Raw genomic sequence first — 22,585 nt, forward strand, 5'->3', positions numbered from 1 at the left:
AGAGCCTAGGACTTACCGATCAGAAGGTCAGCAGTTCGAATCCCTGTGACGGGGTGAGCTCCCGTTGCTCGGTCCCTGCCAACCTAGCAGTTTGAAAGCACGTCAAAGTGCAAGTAGATAAATAGGTACAGCTCCAGCGGGAGGTAAACGGGGTTTCCATGCACTGCTCTGGTTCGCCAGAAGCGGCTTAGTCATGCTGGCCACATGACCTGGAAGCTGTACGCCGGCTCCCTCAGCCAATAAAGCGAGATGAGCACTGCAACCCCAGAGTCGGCCACGACTAGACCTAATGGTCAGGGGTCCCTTTACCTTTACCTTTACCTTGTTATGTACCCAGAAAGTACCAGTTTCTCCCGAATTGCCAGAGGCTGGGCTGGATGACCCTTGGATGCTTCCAGCTCTGCAATCCTGTGATTTCATGGGATGTCTTACAGGATTTGTTTTGAATGAATGTGGCCTTAAGATATGTTTTATCAGTGTAATCACTAGCCTTGGTGTTCCTCAAGTGCTGACGTTGTTCTGATGCCGAACTGGGGCTGGGCTGACAGCTGAGAGAATACCCCAGAATTCAAATGGAGTCCAAATACCTTAGTTATATGGAATCTTATGAGTATCGCCTGAATGGGATAGATTATTGAGAGTGTTTTAGAAAAATCTGGGGTTGGCTTTTACAGCCCAACTGTGCATTAAGGGATTCAGTATCCCTTAAGTCTGTGATAGGGCAGAGAAAAATGGATGGAGGCAAGGAAGATCGTTATTTTCTGTTGAAACAGAGTCCCCCCCCCCCCCACTCCTTGCAAGGAGGTGAGAGACCAAGAACAAAGGTCTGCAAGCCCCTTTAAAGACTTTTAAAATTCCTCACCCCTTAACCAAAGACCACTCGAAAAGCATCCTACGAAAAGCATCCTACGTGCATCACAGAAGGAGGCAGTCTCCAACAGATATATGACACATGGCAACCCATGTTAGCAGTGTTGTTTTTTGCTGATTTTCAATTAAAAAAGGCTCCACAATTTTGCCAAAAGAAGCTCAACAACCCTAAGCATGATTCTTCTTTCCTGTCTGTCAAGATAATGTTTTGCTGTTTGTAATACCTGGGCAGTCTGGCCATTCTTTCAAGATGGTAAATACTTTAGTTCTTGAGTCCAGGTCCAGCATACCCTATTCATACACAAAATATACCCTCAAGACAGGATGTGAAGGATTTGTAAGTGAAAAGAACTACTGGGAAATATTTCTCAAAGATATTTCCTTCTGCAGAGGAAATAGTTGGGGTCATTAAGAGTCAAGATGGCTCTCTTGTACTATTTCAAACATGCAGTTTATATAATTATGTATGTGTGTTTGCCTTGTGCATTTATGAACATTTCTTCTATATTCAAAACCTTATAATTCTTATAACAAAAGCTACCTTATTAGTTCAAATTCCGTTAACTGTTTTGAACCATTTAACAGCCATGGAATGATGTCGAATCAACAAAACATACAAAATATCTAGGCACCGACACAAACTTTTTAGGTGCCAAGGATTCCCCAAGACGTGGTATAACCATCACTGAATATTGTGTTATTTGCACAGTCATTTAATTAAGAAATCTATCTACTCTTGCATGCAGCCTGCTACCAGGAATTTTTTCTCTCTAAACCCTTTAGAAGTTAAAACAATTTTTCTTTCTTAAAAAAAAAAAAAATTCCCAGGCTCACTTCATTTACTGCAATTGTCCTTTATCAGAAGAGCCCTCTAAGTTATGTGAAATGACATTACCTCACTGCTCTAGGCTTTCCAATTCTCTGAACAGGAAGGAAACCGGCACACATCTCTTTAAGAGCCATTTCCTCTCTGCTCTATTAATTCTGGAGTCAAGCAAGCCACTCCTTTGTGCCATAGCAGAGCAAGATAGGAGCTGCTGCTAATACAATGGCTCTGTTTTTCATCTATTTGGTGTGGCAAGTGCTGCAGAATTCTCCTCTCCTCAAAGAGAATGCACCTTTCATTTCTCATCCGTCATTTAAAGCTCTTAAAGGGAATTCATAGAGGCAGACAGAGAATTTCTAAAGACCACAGTGTTTAATTTCTCAAGTGACAAGGAAAATAGTTTTTCCTGTAAGACCAACAGGGAAACTCTCCTCCCAACCCCGCTGTTTGCAAACACTCTGCAAAGGGCACTCTGTGCATGCTCAAAGACAACCTCTTTTTCATTAGCTGATCTCATTTTCCTAAGTATTACACTGAAAATAGGTTCTTTCCCAACATGTGCTGGGTTTCAATTTTAAAAGTCCTAGAAGGACTTTTGGTTGTGGTTGTGGTGTATCAGGAAATTGTTGTTAAAGAGAATTCTACACAAAGAAAATGTTTGATAACCATCTTTTTTAAAGGCATTCAGATCCTGGCTTCCAGATTCCCTGCCCAGTTTGCACAATCTTATCCTCTTTTTATTGTATTCTTTTTTCTTTTTTTTTTAAGTTAAAAGGCAGGCATCCATACCACAAGGCATCTCTTTGCATTCAATATTCATAGAGCACAACGGTCTTGTGACTGGGACCCCATGTGGTCAGACTGCAAAAGCAACTTTCAGGCTATGTGAACTTGTGATTTTGCCATATGGAAAGAAAGAAAAACTATCTCTCATACTATATGAATATAATGGTGAATTTCCTCTGGTCGTGTGAATCAGCCCCCTTGCTACATTACTGCTTGACGGACTTCGTTCCAACAGTGCATTTTCAAATATGCTTTCCCTGAACAAATTGTTGACTGATCTTTAGCAGTCTCGAAAAGTCAAAGGAAGTTCAGACTGAGTGTCCTAGCGTTGGCGCAAAGAGCTCTCCCTCCCTTTCTCCCCCCCCCCCCCGTTAAACGACAGAGGAAATACCACTTTGTCAGAGGTGGGGGGTGCACTGAACAGTAAATCAACAGTAAATCATTAGTAGATCGGCCACCTTTCCGGCACACCCAACCCATTAGCCTGCAAACACACTGAGAGACTGAACAGAAAAGTCATCAACACTGTTACAAGTATAGGAGAGTAAAGGAGGATGGTAAGCATAGAGGGAAGGTGAGGAAGGAATGGGGGGGGAGGAATGCCTCCTTTGCAGCATGCATTCACAGAGTGGGAGGGGCTAGGGGTGCTTTCATTACATAGGTAGATAGAGGTTACCCTTTAATGCTTTGGAGATGCCAAACTACTTAAGTAGCATGCATATGGGAGCACCAGGGGGCTCAGTCTCATAGCTACTTTCATTTCCTACAACGGCTCCAATATAGCATCATCCAAGGCCATTGTGGTCAATTTAAATGGTGGCTCCCAAGCAGCCAGCACTACTCAACACTTATCCTCAACACTGCCTTATAACCGAGCCATCCCGTTGATTCACCAAGCTCAGTACACTAGGGCTGGGTGATATATATGTGTCATCCAAAACTGGTTTGAAGTCCATATTGTGATAATGGTTTTGTGATTTTTGGCCTGGCAATGTATCACGAATTATGATGGGTGTTGGGCTGGGTTATAGGTCATACAAAACGGGTTTGAAGTCCATATCGTGATATCAGTTTCATAATTTTTGACCTGGCAACATATCGTGGGGTATGGGTGTGCGCTACACATAAAATCACCATATGGGAGAAACTGTGAAGCCAGGCAATGCCTCTACATAGCTGTATCACTGTTTAAGACATTGTCATATATTGATATATCACGATGTTTAGGTTGTGAAAACCAGGTATCACCCAGTCCTAGTCTGCACTTTACAGCAGTAGCTCTCCAGGTTTTCACTCTCAGCCTTCTCTGAAGATGCTGCTGGGGAGTGAATGCAAAACCTTCTCCATGCAAACCACTGAGTTATAGCCATTCCCCAAGAGCACTGTTGCCAGGACCAGGGAAGGGGGTGAGGGTCCCCTCAAACCTGCAGCCAGCTTCAGAGCTTTAAATCACTGGCCCTGCTGTTTCTGCAGCTACAACCACAATATGCACCTTTTGAATGGAATAGCAAACAATAAAGGCGATGCACTCATTCTGGTTTTCATTGCCCAAGAGCCATAATAAAGAATTCCACCCCAAATTTCAGGCTCATATCTGCCTGCCCAACGCTGATATAAAGTACAAGAATAATCTCTTGCAGGGTGTTCTTGGCCTGGTATCTCAACCTCTCTAGCAATACTCTCTCATCGCTTTTGATTCCAACTTCCCCGGAAAGAGGCAGCTTTTTAAAACACGTCTAAGGAAGTGGTCCCATGCCTTGCTCACACCACAGAAAAAGAGTTCCACTGCACAAGAGCTATTATGCTTGAAGGAATGGAGAAGCCCTCTGGGAAATGGTGGGAAGGAATCAGCATTCCATGGGGGATGAGAATCCAGAAGGGTGACAGGTACCTGATACCCGATCTCTGCTTAAACAAGATTTTAAAACAACACCCCCTTGGCCCTGCTTAGCCAGCCAGCCAAGTGCAGCCTGCAAGGACTTGGATCCAGTTCAAGAAGGCTGCTTTGTGAAATTCTGGCAACGAGTGCAGGTGTCTGTTCTCCAAGGCAGAGGTGGCAGCAACCTGGCCCTTAATTGCAGGCAACTATTCTACTGTGCACTAAGCAGCGAAGGTAGTGAAGACACTCTGTGCCAAACAAATTGCAAGAAACCACAAAATGAATAAAGAGCTGTCTGGATGGAGTAGAGTGGGGGAGAGGGGGGGGATCATATCTTTCTGGCTTAGAAAAAAATCTTTATGATGCTGTTTGACTCCAGTTCCCATAAGCCCCAGCCAGCCTAGCCAATGCTCAGGGATGATGGAAGTTTTCACCTGGGAGGACACAGGTAACTCCCATCATTGCTCTAAAGGTTTGAAATGTTGCTCTGAGCACATACAGACTACCACGGTTGCCCTTACACAAGGACCACAAGGAAGATTAAAACATGGAAGATTAAGGTGGATTGCTAGCACTTAAAAACAGTTTAGTTCCACTTGCAGCAAGGTTACTCCCTCAGTGCTGTGAAAAATTGAGCTATGTGTTGTGACAAAACGATTCTTTACAGTCTTTAGTTTATTCACATTGACAGCAGTTCCCTGTAAGGGAAGACACTGTTCCTGTTTTAAAGATTAAGCCAACATGACCATGACCACTGAACTACTTTGGTTAAGATTTTTCTCTCCTCACTCCAAATTAAAAATGTGCATATAAAAGAAGTTTCTCTTTTGAGTTTAGCACATGTAAGGTAGAAGGAAAGCAAAGGTATTGGGCTAGTTCTCTCTACCTTGGGAAAATACCCACACACACCTCTTCACTCAAAGCGTCAAATTAGTTTCAAGTTCAAGGAACTATTTAAACTGATACTTCACTTACAGCCGTGCCAAGTCAGAAGGATTTCAGCACATGCCTAAAGTGTTTCTGTAAAAGAAATGCCTTCTCAGTCTGGGCCAAAAACAGAATGAAGACCCCAGGAGAAAAGAGTGTTAAGTAACTGCTCTTCCACTTCATCTAGGTTAAAGACCAATTATTTACTAGGGAAACAAAGAATGTTGTGTGCATCTTCAAAAACTGCAGGGCTCCTTGAAGGAATATTAAGGAGAGAAAAAGGGGGTGGAATTGCTAACAAATTGGGCAGCTCAGATGGGCGTCCAAGGCTTAACAATTCATAATAAATGGTCAAATCTGTCTATGCTTAAAAGGCATCTTTTGCCAAAAACAAATTGGTAGATAAATAATTACAGCTGTCTGCTTTTAAACACTTAAGCTCTAAAAATAGCTTATTAAAGCAAAGCAAAATAAAACCAGGGGGGAGGGGGTCCTTAATCTAATATAGCCTTGGATTGTAAATGTGCAGACTCCTTAGCCCCCACCCTCCTTTGAGGAAATAAAGAGCCAAAACGTCCCTTCTTTAGCACAACTAATTCCTTTGCAATGTGACCTCAGACATGCTTCCCTCAGTCTTTATCTGCCGACACAGCAGAGCTGTTGACCTTTCACCAATGACCTGCGCAGTCAATAAACAGCCTACAACCTATTTGAATAGAAACATTCCAAGCAACGGTTTGCCTTTCTTTCTTTTTTTAAGTGTCCCCCAACTATTGCCTTTTTGTTGCTGTTTTTAACAATTTTCTCTCCTAAGATTCTACTGGGCTTAAAATGATGCAATGAAGCCCCGCCCCCCCCCCCTACCCAGCACCAACAGCAAATCTTTTGCTCTGGGCTACAGGCAGCCGTCTGAAGACTGCAGAAGTTTCATTCAAAGAGAGCCCTGCTCCTTTAAGGGCACTAAGGTAGGCTTTGCAGTGGTGCTTTTAAATGTGCCCTTTCCATTTTAAACTGCTGGTCCCTGTCCATGGTTCCAATGAAGCATCACAATAATCCCTTCTTTTAGAGCTTGGTTTAGACTGCACAGCATACACACCACAGCTAACATCATGTTCCTTATTTTTACAAAGTTGTGTTAGCTTGCGGCAAGCTAAATTTGTGTGCTGCTGAAAGTTTTTCACAGCTGTTTTATTTCACCTGTCCCGAAAGCAGAGAGCAGAAAACTCTGCACTGAAGTCCTTAAGCACCTTATGTTGCTGGGATATTTATTTATTTCTTGCACCTTTTCCACAAGGAGCTCAAAGTGGCATGCATGGTTCTCCCCCTCCTCATTTAAATACCCACAAACAACCCTGCAGGGTAAATTAAGCTGAGAGGCAGTGGCTACCTCAAGGTGACCCAGCGACCTCAAGGCTTAGCGGGGGATTTGAATCCTGGTCTGCTGGGTTCTAGTCTGACACTAACCAGTACACCAGTAGGCAGGAATCAATACAAGGTTGCATGCAGACCAAGAAGAATTGTCACACTTGACCAGACATCTGGGGGAACAGAACAGTGGCAGTGGCCTGCCAAGCAGCAGGGAGGACATCACAAACATCTGGCTGGCATGCCCCACACAGAATCGTGTGACTCAGTAAAGGGTTTTCTGCATCCCTGCCAAACCACTGATCACAACAGACATGAGAAATAATTCTGCTTCAGATCCCAGATGTCACTCTCTTGAGTGACAATGCATGTTAATTAAGGAGTACACAAATGGAAAGCATGAGACAGCCACTTGGCTTTCACGAAAGACAACTAGGACAACTAAGTAGAACGCCCTGATTCAGAGGCAGTGCATCCCCTGACACAAACAGAGGTTGGGGGGGCACTCAGGAATCGGCGGGCATGGACAGTGCCAGATTAAACCCTGTGGAGGCCACAGTAGGCAGTCCAAATCTCACCCCCACTCCTCATGTGTGTGTTCTAGTGGGATAACATTGAGCTAAGAAAAGCTCGATTGTAATTTTCTTCCAATATTTTGATCATGGGGCCCATAAGATGCATGGGGCCCATAAGCCAATGCCTATTTGGTAATCTGGCACTGGGCATAGAAACTGTCTCTCCCCCCCCCCCCCAGTGGAGAAGAGGAGGGCAGACCCCTCTTCACCTCTATCAGGGAGAGATCCTCCTTCCCAGCCTGCCATAGAGCTCTTTGGGGATCAACTTGGTCTACAATGTGAGAAAGGCACACGGGGGGGGGGGCCTCTCCACCCCATGTACCATCCTCCCCATGCCTCCCCCCCCCCCCAGCTTGTCCAAGAGCTCTTTGGTGGACTAGGAAGGAGCTACATAAGGAGGAAGCAAAACAAGGGCTTACTCTCCTCCCCAACGTGCCTTCCTTCCCACCACAATTGCACACCTGCAGTTTTGACAGCAGGGGAAAGAACCAAGAAGTGACGAAGAATAAAGGACTTTGACACCTTTGGTTCCATGGGCTCTAATGTTGCTCTGTAAATACGATGCCACGTGGCTTTTTCAAGTTGCATAATAGTATAATAGAGGTATTATATTGTAAGGGAGGAAGCGTCCACTCTTCAGCTGCCGCCACCCCCACCCCACCCCCGCCTTTTAAATACTTCAGTATTTTAACACCACTCAAAACCAAGGCAGACAGAAAGGAAGGAAAGACGGGAGAAACAAAACAATTCTAAAGGAGGAAAAAACCAGGTTCCCTTGCAGTGTTTACAGCTCAACTATTGCAGCGCTTTAGCTTGGTGGATGAGAAATTAGAAGTGAAAATGATTAGAGAGGAACTAAAAATAGATGTGACTGGTGCATATGCCTTGTTCAGTTTCAGAAGAGGAGAAACTATTAGAATAAAGGGAGTGGGGGCGGAGAAAGAAAAGTGTGGCAGTCTATAGCTTGACCCAACTGCTTTGCTGGGAAACAATAGATCCTGAGGTTATACTTTGAACCAGGAGTGGGGAGGCTTTTGCCCTGATGTTCCTCAGGAACGTTTTAATTATTGTTCCCCAGGTACCTAAATGCATCGTTAGGGTTAGGGCAGCAGAAAAGCATAAACTGGGAAGCCCTTGGTTCAGATCTCATCTCTTAACTGCCCCATACGGTAATTAGAGGAGTGATCTATTTGACGGTGCTTCCATTATGGTTCAGTGAGATAAAGTGATTTATGTCCAACGCTCTAGAAGTTTTGATATGCACATAAGCATGCACACCTAACTTGTGTGTGTGAATATTCTGCAAGAATATTACAGAAGTGCTAATATAATTGCAAGTATATTTCTCTGGGTATATATTCCGCCCCCTCTTAGCTCCCCCAATAAAGGAAATATGCTTAATGATGCAATGCTGGGGGGGAGAGAGAGATAGAGATTTGTGATTAAGGAACAGGAAAGAGGACAGCGAGATGAGGCAAGGGAAAGCAGATGATTCTGAATCCTTTGTCTTTCTTCCTATAAAAGATGAACACTTTCCCCATTATCTACCAGTACTGCATTCAGGAAGTCTCTGTGCGGTCTCAGAAGAAACCCAAGCACTTAATGCACTCGACACGAAGAACAATGTATACCTGCAGAAACATCTCATTTTAATACTATATAGAATTACAGTGAAATCAGCTGAAATGTTATACTGTATACGGTTTATTTACTTTTAACTTGGAAATGATGGAAGCCTGCAAAAGGCATGCTACAACTTAAAAATAAAAAAAACACAGCAAGAAGGGGTTAATTATTAGGTTCCTTGTGTACCAACAGATGCCAATAGCAAGATTAGTGCATGAAGAAGGAAAGGAAAGGAAACGAAAGCGCAGGCTTTCGGAATCACTCAGTGAACACATCCAGCGAAATAAAGGTAAATTCAAAAACAAGCATGAAACACGGAAGTGCCTGAACACCCACCCACTCTGCTATGTGGTGTGACAAATAGGTTATAAGACTGTAGTAGAAGCTTTCGCCTTTCTGCTCACAAATATGCAGAGAGCTGAAACCAACAATAATATGTTAATTAGATGCCCCCCCCTTTGGGTATCAAGAGCCTATTTGCACCTATTAATACGGATTACCATTACCTGCTTGGTGAATAAAATTAACCCATTTATCAAGCAGCAAGGCCTCCTCTCAGCTCTTATTACAAACAGAAGGGGATACAAGATTGGTGTCCCTCTAATATGAAAGCATCCAATTAAAATCATTTGAACTAGAAGCAAAAAGAAAAGGGGGGAGAAAAAACACCCTTCCACTTAAATTTAGAAATGGTAAAATTCCTCACATTAGGCTAACATGACCTCTTGTGGTATCAAATATATTCTAACACACAGAGAAGTATTTGGGGGAGGACCTTTCAGCCACCATCTGCCCACCAAATTGCAGAGTCCACACATGTGCAATTAAACACACTTCATTGGCTCTCTAGATATGTCAGTAGTGGGTAGGAGGTGACTGATTAAGTTAAACGAGGAGAGCAACCGTGAATATTCCACCTCTGTGTCCTGTGAGGAAACACAGGTTAACAAAACAGAACCAGGCAAATTCTATTATAAAATTGGGCTGGGAATATTCTGCTGCCGAAATGGTGCCAGGGGTAGCCCATGCTCTGCACTCTGAATAAACTGGGATAGCTCAGTTGGTAGAGAGCATCATAATCTTTAATCTCAGGGCCAAGGGTTCTAGCTCCACATTGGGCGAAAGCTTCCTGCATTGCAGCAGGGGACAGACTAGATGACTCTCATGGTCCCTTCCCACTCTACAATTCTGTGATGAAGGTACCCAAGATAGATCTATGATAAATTGCATACTGTATACCCACTCCACAGCATTTTGCAGAAGCTGACACCAAGAGGAGGTGCAGAAAAAGTTTTGGCCTAAGGACCAAACTAGCCATGGGCTCCTAGCCATGGGAGATGGGGGGAAGGGTAATATAAGCCTCCTCTTGCCACCCCCACCCCCGCTTTCACAGAGAGAATCAGGCTCCCACACCTCTGTAATTAGTTCACGAAAGCAAAATAGGTAGCTGTTCATGTCTAATTTGGCCCTTGAATTCCAAGATGTCAGATGCCATTTGCTTGTTGTAGAAATTTATATCCTACACATCCATGCCTGGACAGGTGGGATGGGGGTGGAATCCTGCACATTGCCAAGCATTCATTTATTTATTTAATTTGTACAGTGCCCTTCATCTGTAGATCTCAGGACAGTTCAGAACATAAAAACACAAAATACAAAATAAAAACAGTAACAAGAAGGAACAATGTCTCCACCCCCATCATTCTGCCCAGACACTGAGATGCAGCTCCGAGGGCCTTCTGGTGGTTCCCTCATTGCGAGAAGTGAGGTTACAGGGAACCAGACAGAGGGCCTTCTCAGTAGTGGCACCCGCCCTGTGGAACGCCCTCCGTAAACAGTAAAGGATCCAGAACTGCCCCAAGCTATGTACATATCATCACAAGGTCTAGAACCTTAAAAAGAGACAGAGGCATGGTTAGAGGAAATGCCAAACCATGGTTAAGCACAGCTATTGGGAACAAAACTTCATAGTGTGCTCCTTTTTCCTCCCTTCACCCATGGCAATTCTCTTCCTTTCCTGGCTTGAGGCAGACCATGGCTGCTTTTGAACTGTGGTTTGTAGGGCAAGCACAGAATGTAGTTGGCTGGATTGGATGCAACAGCAAACCATGGCTTGCCTCAAACTAGGAAGAGAATTTTGTATTTGACAAGAGGAAAGAAGTGTGCTCACGCATAAGGCTCAGGCACGTAACACTAAACAGTGGGTTTTGGCATTACACCTGTATCAAACCATTCGTGGAGCTAGAGTGAGCATCACTCGGTAAATAAAATATACACATAACTACTTCGGTCCGTAAACTTTCACCAACAGCAGTTGGCTGAACAAGAAGGTATTTATTATTACCCAAGCACCTGTACCCTTTATTCTAAGAGACTAAATGCCAGTGGAAACTTGGCCTAAAATCTGATCAAAGCTCAGTTACAGAACCAGTTTGATAGTTAGGTTACAGCCATGGAACATATGAAAGCCAACATGTGGCAGAGTCTCCCTCTTCTCGCAATGAGTTATCAAAGAAATTGAACTTTACACTTGGAACAATAGGCAAGCGTTTCTGGGTCAGACAGTTTCACTTCCACCCTGGCATCCTTTGTAGACTGGGTAGAATATATTGAAAGATGCCATATTATAAGCCACGTGTTATTAGAACAGTAGATTGTCAGCCATTAGGTGGCATCTTAAGGCTTTGCAATAGCAAACAATGAGAAAAAATAGAACTGGGGGCCGGCAAGGGGGTTGTATGGTCCTCAATATTTTTTTGTTTTGCTGTCATGCAATACTGGATTACCTTGGAAGCTGTGAATCATAACCCTAATGAATTCTTCAGCCCAAAAAGAAACGAAAATGAAGGCTGTCAGGGCTTTAAGTAATGAGCCACTGCCTTTGCAGTGCATAAATAAATCTTGGGTTAATTTATTTTCCTCTGACGAAGTAAGTTCTAGTGTGGTTTATCTGTTGTATATCACCAATTAACCATTCCTGAATTTTAAGCAGAGCTGTTCATTATTATATTTTAAATTTTAGTTACAGGGTTTGGGGGGTGGTGGTTTTAAAAACAACACCCCGCCACAATAACACAATTACTCCAGATCTGGAGAAATAAAAACGATGTGATTTATAAAGCAAACAAACCAGTTAGAACGCAGCTAATTACATTCGCTCGAGACTAGCTTGCTTTCGCCCTCGGTGAGTGTTTGTTTCAGCTCCCAGTGCTCTGATAGTTCCTGACAGCTTGCTGGGACACAGGAAAGAAGTAGGTCAGAGTAGGCTAGAATCTGCAACAGAGGATCCCGTTCGACAAGCTTGTAGGGTAATACGGAGATCGAGGAAGTGTGTAATGTAGCGACAGTGTTTGAGACACATAACAAACAGCCTGAGGACAGCCTCTAGCGCAGCCGGTACATTTATCTTCTCTGTGTTGTAACACCCCTTGTCTTTCTTCTCTCTCTTTCTCTCTCTCTCTCCACCCCGCCCCAATAGCTTATCTAGTTGTTTGGGAATCCTAATACAAAAGATGGACTTGAAGTGTGTGAAATTATGCAAAGCAGGAAGGGTGGGGGCGGAGCTGCACTTCCCAGAGACTGCAGAGCCCTGATATCTGGGAGGGGGAAAGGGGCATAGCAAATTCTATGGATATTTAGCCTGCTTAAAATAAACATAATAAGCCTGTTCTCAGGGCAGCCCACAAGCCAAGCTTTGTAGTTCTGCTTTGCCCTAGCTCAGACATTAAGGGACAGTCTCAACCCAATTTTGAAGTGACTGTCTATGCACAGAAAGAACAACCTTAAAAATCGCTTGGCACAGGGGCAGCCGACGCCTTCAGATGTTCCTGGACTAAAACTCCCATCGTTCCTGAACACTGTCTGGGGTTGGTGGGAGGTCCAACATCTGGAGGGCTCCACATTGGCTAACTCTGGCTTAGCAGGCTTGGAAAGAGAAAATAATACTGCTTATGCCTTTCAGAAAGGTGTGTGCTCAGTTTCTGTTTAAAATCCATGGAATGCCAGCTCAAATATGTGCTTAAGCTTAGGCTCTCCAGGCTCAGAATTGAAAGCACGCAAAATTAAAATAAAGCCGAGAGAACACCAGCTGCCTTGAACATATTGCAGAATGGAGGCGGATCCTTCAGGTTAGAAAGTGTGACTTGCAGATAGGCATCAGCCAAGGTAAAAGGAATTTGTTCACACTGTGTTTGGGCTGTACTTGTACTTGTACTGTACTGTACTTGGGCATAATTGTACAAGTACACAACAATATTTTCCCCTAGGATTGCTCAACGCAGATCAGGGTGGTAGGCAACTGTTTATTTTTTCTTTTCCTTTAATATGAAGTTTACATTTAGGCCTTTTATTAAGGCCGTTGGTGGTTCCGTGGTAGAATTCTTGCCTGCCACTGTTATTTTTCAGGCTGTTTTGTATTTGGGATGCCTAGCACAAGAGTCTGGTCTGGGACCTGAAGCTGCCCTAATCTACATATTGCTTGACCACACTGACTCAAGCAAAAAAAACCCAAACAAACCCCTGCTACATGCAAAAACTAACCATTTGTCTAAGTTTGGCCATCTCCTACAGTTAAGATACAATGGTACCTCTGGTTACAAACACCTCGGGTTACAAACACTTCGGGTTACAGACTCTGCTAACCCGGAAGCTGTACCTCGGGTTAAGAACTTTACCTCAGGATGAGAACAGAAATCACGTGGTGGCGGCGCGAGGCCCCATTTCCTAAAGTGGTACCTCAGGTTAAGAACGGTTTCAGGTTAAGAACGGACCTCCATAACAAATTAAGTTCGTAACCAGAGGTATCATTGTACTCTGTTCCAGCATGAAGAGAGGGCTGACATCCAGCACGAACTACACCGTGCATCCTGTAATCTGCCCTGCACATTGGTTTTTACAGAGCACATAGGGCTGCCATACACCCAGAATTTCCTGGACATATCTGGCATTTGTCTGCCAAAAATAGCATCTGGGCAGAATTTTCAGATACCAGTTACAATGTCTGTTGAAATCTGGGCGAATGGCAGTCCATATCGGAAGTGTTGACTATTTGGTGAATTTCCTTTAAAAATAGCTTAAAAACTTAATTTTCAGATTTTTCAAAAAAGAACGCTCAACAACTTTGGTGGTCAAAACAAAACAAGCTCAACAACTTTTGTTTCTGGATTTTCACTTTTTGAAATATGGCAATCCTCCCATATGTAGAGGACAGCCCCCATCACCAGCCCCTAAAATGCCCTTTAGTAAATAATGGATGTGCTGCCTGTACCACTTTCCCACAGGCTCGTCCATTGGCACGAGTGCAATGTTTATAGTTTCACTGTTCTTCTGCAAAAAAGGGTAGCACTTCCTGGAGAAAGGCTACGTAGTTGCAAGACTTTAATGATCCCACAAGTACCATGGGATAAACCCAAAGAAAAATAACCGCCATGCCACTCGTCTAACGTTTAAATACACATTTAGATGGGAGGAATGCAGAGAGAAGAAGTGGCGTGGAACATCTGCAGCAGAGCAACCAGATGTCTTCCTCTGCCCCGGCTGCAACAAAACATATCTCCCCCATTTCAGTCTCTACACCCATAACAGGCAAGGTAACTCACCATCAGTTCTCCCTCAAAGGTACACTCCTCCATTGTCTCCCAAGACGGATGCCATAAAGATGGGTACAAGTTCTGCTGAAATGAATGCAAGATCTGAGTAGGTTTGTATAGGATTTGTCTGAGGTATGAAATGCAGCACAAAAAAGAGAAGTTTTTACTATACAGTGGACTCTCGGGTTACGTTACCTTCGGGTAATGCAAACCTCGGGTTGCGAACATGGCACCCCCAGAAGTGTATACTTCTGGGTTTCGCCGCGTGCATGTGTGCACAGAAGGGCACCTCTAGTTACAAAGTTTTCGGGATACGACTGGGCCTCCAGAACGCATCCCATTCGTAACCAGAGGTACCACTGTCGTAGTAACCTCCCCTCCTCACAACTCCCCATTTTTGCACAACTTGCAGTGGATTTGAATATAGCAGATCCCATCATCCCATGCCAGCAATGACCTGCACCCAAAGTTTGGGACTATCCACCCATCCATTATGCCAGAAAATTATAAATGTGCATCAATTTATCTTTCATGGGAACATTGTATTGCCTTAAGAATGAGTACCAGGCTAGTATGACAAATTATGGTGTGTGGCAAAGACTCATCATTGTTACCAGATCTGTTAGTGCACCACTGCAGACACATCTTACACATGTATTTATTAAAAGGCTAATTTTGAGGACATAGCAATATGTCCTGGAGACCGCTGTGCACACATAGAATTGCGGTGCCTTCAGTAACCTTGATTAATTTGTGAAATTCAGCATGGATCAATCCTACTGCACTCACTCCAGAAAGCTAGCACCACAGCTGCAATTTAATATTTATTTATAAATAAAGGTTTAAAGATTACAACATGCTGATATGCAAGATTTAGGAGCTGTTTTGCTGCTTGGAATGCCAGTACAGTGGTATCTCGGGTTACAGACGCTTCAGGTTACAGACTCTGCTAACCCAGAAATAGTACCTTGGGTTAAGAACTTTGCTTCAGGATGAGAACAAAAATCACACAGTGGCAGCGGGAGGCACCATTAGCTAAAGTGGTGCTTCAGGTTAAGAACAGATTCAGGTTAAGAACAGACCTCCGGAACAAATTAAGTTCTTAACCTGAGGTATCACTGTACAGAAACATACAGCAGAGGAAATCAAGAAAACAGCTCTCACGGTCTGCAGCAAGGACAGTGTTGTCACGGAGCAGAGAGCCAAGAAACAGCCTTTTTTTAGAGGGTGTTGAGGGTTATACCCACGTGACATTTCATGACAATGACATAGGTGGAGAAATTCTTGGGATATCCCGACTTGATTTCATTAACAAATGTGGCATAAGAGGGCTTCCTCTTTTAAGTGAAGTTCTTGTGCCCCCTACACAAAGTGGTTAAAACCGGAAGCTCTAAATAAAAGCAAAAGGGAAACTTCTTGCTTTGATTATTCATAGCTTCTTAGCAAGGTGCCCTTACTCAGCGGAAAGGGGTCAGGGTTGTCTTTCCCTCAAACAGCATAAGAATCTGTGATTAATTCAGGTATCGTTGCGCATGCTTGCTGCTTGGGCACTATTTTGCCCATGGTAGGAAATTCCTTGCCAAATTATTGGTGTTATTTTGGATTAGATTTGGTACTGAATACTGGAATTAATTAGACTGGGGACATCCTCCTGCCTGTGAGTGGCATGTGCTGAGATTATTGCTGGCACATACACTAGGGCTTTCCCTATCCATTGCTGTGATCCTCCAACACATAGCTCACAGCAAAGTCAAATTGCACACAAAGACTAGGGATTTGTGCCATGTTCCAACTGCACAGATCTTTTGAGTACACCATTCTAAAACCAATGGCTGTGAACTGCTTACAAATAAAGCATTTTTTAAGCAAAAAAGAAAAGCTTAAAATTTCTCAGCTGAAAGGTATAATTCAATCCACATGAGATAGTAAAGGATTTCTACTTAAGACCTCAATGGGCTTTGTTAGCCATAAGGCTGCAAACCTCGGCAAGCCCACGTGCATGAATTAAGGATGTGTCTCAATCAAACGTTTACTTCCTTACTATCACTGCATTTGATGTCTCCAAATGTAAAAGGAGAATTTTAAAAAATCTACCTCCAAGGTTGCTTTGACAAGAGCAAGTGTCAGAATGTCATAAAATCCAGCGAATTTTCATTTGGAGGAAAATGAAATTGCTTTGTGAACCTACCATTAGAAGTTCAAACTACAGAAAACTCTCCTTGGCAGCCTGGTTCACAAACCAAAAACAAAACAAAGCCAACAGAAAGAAACAAAAGAGCCGGTGTCAATTTTGTAAATCTGTTTCTTGGGTTTACTTATAGAACAGCCCAGAGATTGTTCCCCTGTGCAGAACTGGGTAGCTTCTACTTAAAGAACGTATATCTTAGAAAAGAGGTATGTTTGACAGGAACAATTTAAACTGCCATGGGCATAAACAAACACAAATGGATAAGGTTGTTTTCTTTCTTTCTTTTTGCTTTACACTCTGTACGTTTTCTGCAATACAGAAAGGTCTCAGGCGGTGACTTGGTTTTAAATGTATAGTCCGTAGAGTTCTTTCAAACTGGAAAGATTGGCCATATAAATTTCACTTTTTCCTTTTAAAATGTTTTTGCAATCCTAGTTCACATATATTCAGTTATACGGGGGGAGTTATTCATACAGTGGCATTGATAAACATAGCACCTTATGGCGTAAGACAGAAGAAAGACAGGGCCCCAAGGATTGCAGTCTAACCTCTGACAATGGGGAGAAAATAAGAGGGAGGATGGGAGAGGAAAAAGAAATGAAGACATGAAGAATGGAGAAAATGCTGCTATATATCCTTTAATTTCCTTGCATCTGGGAATGGATATTTTCCATGCTCCATGGAAAAGATAGACTTGAGGAGGGACTTGAAGAAAGGGAGATTATTATCTACATACATCATATAAATATATGATACATCATATAAATATGATGCATGTTCCATACTGAATTTAGAACTGCGGAAATACAGCTATCTAAACTTATATTGTCAAAAGCCATAGTTCCTTCGGGGTGGCGGGGTGGGGGTTCACCTTTATAATAAGTACAGTTCTCTCAGCTGATCAAAGTAAGAGAAAGCTTGACTGGCAGGGCAGGACTTCTGTCTCAATTTGCTTAGAACATCTGGCTGTGGTTCAAAGTCAGGATCTGGAGCTGCAGGTTGGAGTAGGATGGAGGCAGGTCAAATTCACCAGTCTCCTGCAACTCTTTCCTGCCACCCCAGTTGCTAATGCACATCAGAACGTGGTGCACAGCATCTGGAATTTGCCAGGTGCATTTTGCACTTGCACCCAGACTTGGGTGCCTGGATGGTACCTGATGTCTCTACCACCTGGAGGTGCATGCCTGGGGAACTTTGGATCTTGACTATTTTCACATACTGTCAAATTCTATCCATTATATTTTACCTACACAATCAAAACAAATGTCAGGAACCAAAATAATATTGAAAAATTCGATTTTCGAGCCATCAGACCCCTCCACTTTTGGGGACTGTAACCTTGGTTTAAGGAGCCATTTGTGCCTAGCATATGTGAGTTTCTAACAATGGGTGCACCTTGGCTGCTCCTGCATGCTTGCTTGATCTTGGAATTGATATTCAGAATGGCAGGTGGGAAATCCCACTTGCAGGTGCCTAGGTAAAAAATAAATAAATCCCTGCTTATGGAGATCTCGGTGGTCTAGGTGATAGGCTAAAAAAAGCTGTGTGCAAACCATATATCTAAAGCACACACACACCCTAAATCCTGGGAACTGTGGTTCATTGAGGGCTGTAGCCCTATGAGGTGTAAATTACAGTTCATAAGATTCTTTTTGAGGATGCTTTGAATGAGTGGTGTGTACACAGTTTGTAACTCTTCTCCCTAGTATGGGAGGTTGCCACAAGCAATGCACTTCTGAAATCCAGCTTGGTACCTCAGTCGGTAGAGCATGAGACTCTTAATCATGGTTCAAACCCCATGTTGGGGTTGGACTAGATGATTCTTGTGGTCCCTTCCAACTGTACAACTCTATGATTCTATGATGTAGAAGAGCAGTCCCATGTGAGATTCCCCCACATTCTGAACTCACCTTGTCTCAGCAACAGCATGAGCATGTGGGTTAGAGCTCTTATTTATGAACTTTCTCCAGGGCAGGGTTCTGAATACTGAGCCTTTCTAGCCAATTACTGCATGCAATATACAAATTCTCTCTTTGCTGTTAGTGCCTGGTATTCATCATCATCATCATCAACAACAACATCAAGCAAATCCAGTTTTCAAGTGGTTGTCTAGACCCATCTCACATACTGGGAGCAATCAACAAATGTTTAAATGGGAACTGGACAGAAGCCATATTAACACACATGCCTTGAAGGTTGCAAAGAAACAAGGGCAAGCTATAGTAACAATTAACATTTTAGAGAAAGACAATGAATATGATTAGTATGATCAAATCACCTGTGCCTGCTAGGGAAAAAGGAAGCTTTTAACAGTACTAAAATACAGAATTGATTTGTACACATATTTGATAAAATCGATGCAATTAGCAAGCAACTGAACACTAGAAAGGAAAATTGATTGCTAGAAGAGCCTAGAGCAGAAGGTAATCAGTCCATTCTTCTGGATCCTCTCCATACAATAAAAAATTGTTCTTCCTTAATCGCCCCTAAATTATTTCCCTATTAATAATGCCATTACATAGCTATTCTTTTATTCCTATTATCTACTATCCTCCTTGAAAAGCATTTAAAAGCTGTTTTTAGAGCAGCATACTCTAGCAATTTTTTAAATATCTGCAGCACAATGCTACAAGCGGAAACTGAACAATAGCACATAACAAAAGGGAGAAAAGCAATTTGGAAACTAGTTCTAACAACCAAATCAAACAAACGAGATTATCAGATAATGGGTTTTGATTTTGTGGGATTCTACCAGGTTTCTCAGTAGGTAGGAACTCAAGGTTCTACACAACCGTGCAAGATCTGGGCCGCGCTGTGTAACTGGAATGATAACAACCTCATCGGCAAGGAATTAACACACAGAAAATAAGTGTAGATTGTGTTTATACAATCAGCTCACTATGGAGTCAAACCCTCTGCTAGTGGTAGGGTATAACTAAAGATAATAATGGTAGCAACTCCAGTGTGTTGAGCAAGTTCCACAACTTAGGGGTTGCCACGAGAATGCCCTCTTAAGGGCTACCACTGCCCTAGCATACGATGGTTGTGGAAGCTCCTAAAAGGTTTTCTTTGCCAATCTAAGTACTTGGGAGGGTCTGTACAGAAGGTGGTGGACTTTTGGTTATTTTCGGCCTGAGGCATTTATGGCTTTAAACACAAACATGAGCATCTTGAATTGGTACCACAAAACAAACCCACAACGTGTACAGTGGTACCTCGGGTTAAGAACTTAATACGTTTCGGAGGTCCGTTCTTAACCTGAAACTAAGCCAAGATAGCCAAAGGCCTCTGAGACTTAACTTGACCCAGTGCTAAATATAAACAACTGCAAGTACAGATCAGGAAGTCAACCCAGTAAGTGATACACTGCAGGGGGCGCCTGGTAGGGACGCAGCGCTTTGCCCCACACTGCTTTTGCGGGCAGCGGGCACGCATGCCATGCCCCCCTCAGCTTCCTACAGGTGGAGGGCACCAGGGAGAGATGCAGTTCTGGCGGTGCCCCCCACTCCTGGGATGTCTTGCCTCTATGGAGCGGTGTCACTGGGACTCCCTATGCCACTGCGTAGTTCCCATGTACAGTTTTCATGATTCATCTGCAAATACCCTGAGAAGGCAGTGATAAGTGTGCTCACTAGGGCAAATTTTAAACAAGTTGGTATAGCACAACTGGGGGTGGGGGTGGAAAGGGCTAGGCTACAAATCCTCACGACCCTACTTGAACCTGCCCTTAACTAGTAAGATGACTGTAGGCAACTCATTTCCGCATCCCCAGTCACAGAATCATAGGACTGCAGAGTTGGCACCCTGAGGATCATCTAGCCAAACCCCCATCAAACCTGCAACCTTGGTGTTATCAGCACCACACCCTAAGCAACTGAGCTGTCCAGGCTGACTTCCTCCCATCTGCAATATGAAGGTGAAGAAATAATCCTGATTTGCCACACACATATGTTGTTAAGGGCTACAAAAATATAATGCACATAAAGCATATGGGGGGGGGAGTACCAATGCTGCATACAATTTCTATTATAAATCAAGTTTCAAGTTGGCTCATTCTGGGTGGATATTTTTTTAACACGGCTATTTGCACTGCTACCTCTTTATTAGCTTCTCTAAAAAATAAAAGCCACTGCCTTGCCCAAAACCTCTGGCAAGCAGCACAGTATCAGAAAACCCCATACTGTCACAAAACCTTCTCTATTCAGGCAAGCGATGTAGGTTTATACTGTATAGCCATTTCCAACACGGTCCTTTGTTGCCACTTGGAACTATTTCCAGCCTCACAGCTCTTTCAAATTAATTTTGTCCAACAGTGGGTTTAGGCACATGAGTCTCAGAAACAATTTTAAATGGCCTAATTTTGACTTCAGCCGGTCTCTATGAAGATTAATTGAAATGTTGTATATCTAGGTAGTATGAAGGGGTGGGGGGCGGGGAATAGAACAGGCATAATAAGGACCTCATAGTAGATGTTTAAAGCCAGGAAGTGCCAAGTAAAAAGAAGAAATCAACAGCTTAATCTTTCAAGTCTCCCTTAACCCCTATTATAAAGTGTTTAAGATTTGCTCCTGCATTGGGAACTGTGAGCATGTGGGTGCATAGGAGATAACGCCAGGCTGAACACCATTCCTATGCTCTAGTCAAGCGAGATCAGCTAGGAAGTTTCTAAACTACAACATGCCAGAATAGTCCTCTGCACCTCTGTCTCTTCCCCACCCTAAAGCAGAGTACAATAATGATCCATTGTAAGCTGACACAGTCTCTCCATTTACAAAGAATGATAGAAGTGGTCATAGCAAAAAAATAAAATAAAAGAGGCCAATAAGTATAGCTGCTAGCAGACTATCCCAGGAACTGTGTTCCTGCTGGACTCTATGCAGAAATGCTGGCCATTCATTAGCTTGTTTGTGTTCTGATTGTTTGGCTGGTTCCTCACTCCCTAGGCAGCAAGATTTATCCTCTTAGTTTAACACTACAAAGTAATCAAATTGCTCCATTACAGTTGAAAGGCTTTAGACAGCCTGGAGGGAAGTGGAAAAGGCGGGGCATTTCTGTGGCAGTCATGTATAGAGTAAGTTGTCTCATCAGTTAATCCTAAAGTTCATATTCCTCTTGCCTCCTTTCATGAAATGTCGAAACACTTAACTTTAATGACTGATGTAAGAAGGACGTACAACTCCCTGCTGAAATTAAACTTGATCTACCTTCTGAGATTGTTGACCAAGATTCACTTCTGATGGAAAACAAAAAGTTCTCGTGCAGCCTCTTTCTTCTCTTTTTGCTTCAAGCCAAACCCAAACATCTTTTTTTGCAACCAAAAGGAAGTAAGCATTTGGGGCAACAGGATGTTCCAGCAAACAAGCCAATACAGGAATAAAGAAAACAGGAAAGGAAATAGAGTCATGGCTTGTCCGGCTGCACACTTAAATGCCAGATCTTAACAAGAAACAAGACAGACCAGAAAGCTATCATTTTAAACGTACATCCCCATATTGTCAAGACTGATCCCTTATTGCAGAACACCAGGAACCCATAAAACCTGTGATGCCCCTTGCTACATCACAACTCTTTGAGTTTATCTTATTTTTGGAAGATTGGTCATAGAATCGTAGAATTGTGGAGTTGTAAGGGACCCTGAGGATCATCTAGTCCAACCCCCTGCAATGAAGGAATATTAAGCAGTCCCATATGGGGATCAAATCGGCTGCCTTGATGTTGTCAGCACCACACTCTCACCAACTGAGCTATCCAGCCACTTGCATCTGTAGTAGAGAATCCCTGCTTAAAACAGCACTAAAGTTAGTGAAAATGTGGGGTCTGAGCATATAGAGTTCACATTGTTATCAACATGAAAGGAAGCACAAGGGCCATGTAGCACTACCTCCTGCAATGCAGGAATCTTTTGCCCAAATGAGCTACCGGTCAGAGCCAGATGCATAAGCCACATCACTGGAA

At 43.1% G+C, this 22,585-nt stretch overlaps 1 protein-coding gene across 24 annotated transcripts in view; it reads right to left on the bottom strand.

Annotated features, from left to right (window-relative positions):
- The window catches only part of MAMLD1 (mastermind like domain containing 1), a 134,113-nt gene that overhangs the window by 69,941 nt on the left and 41,587 nt on the right, over nucleotides 1-22,585 (bottom strand). For 8 of the 24 annotated variants that reach the window (XM_083422428.1, XM_083422446.1, XM_083422438.1 and 5 more), the window contains one exon: nucleotides 14,452-14,526. The exons of 9 other annotated variants lie outside the window; for them this stretch is intronic. In XM_083422428.1, the coding sequence (XP_083278554.1) occupies nucleotides 14,452-14,526 (75 nt within the window). The remainder of the gene's footprint in view (nucleotides 1-14,451; nucleotides 14,527-22,585) is intronic. 7 more of the 24 variants (XM_083422445.1, XM_083422448.1, XM_083422441.1 and 4 more) reach the window with 1 other exon arrangement.

Source organism: Podarcis tiliguerta, assembly GCF_965153285.1.
Source record: "Podarcis tiliguerta genome assembly, chromosome: Z".
Taxonomy (NCBI): domain Eukaryota; kingdom Metazoa; phylum Chordata; class Lepidosauria; order Squamata; family Lacertidae; genus Podarcis; species Podarcis tiliguerta.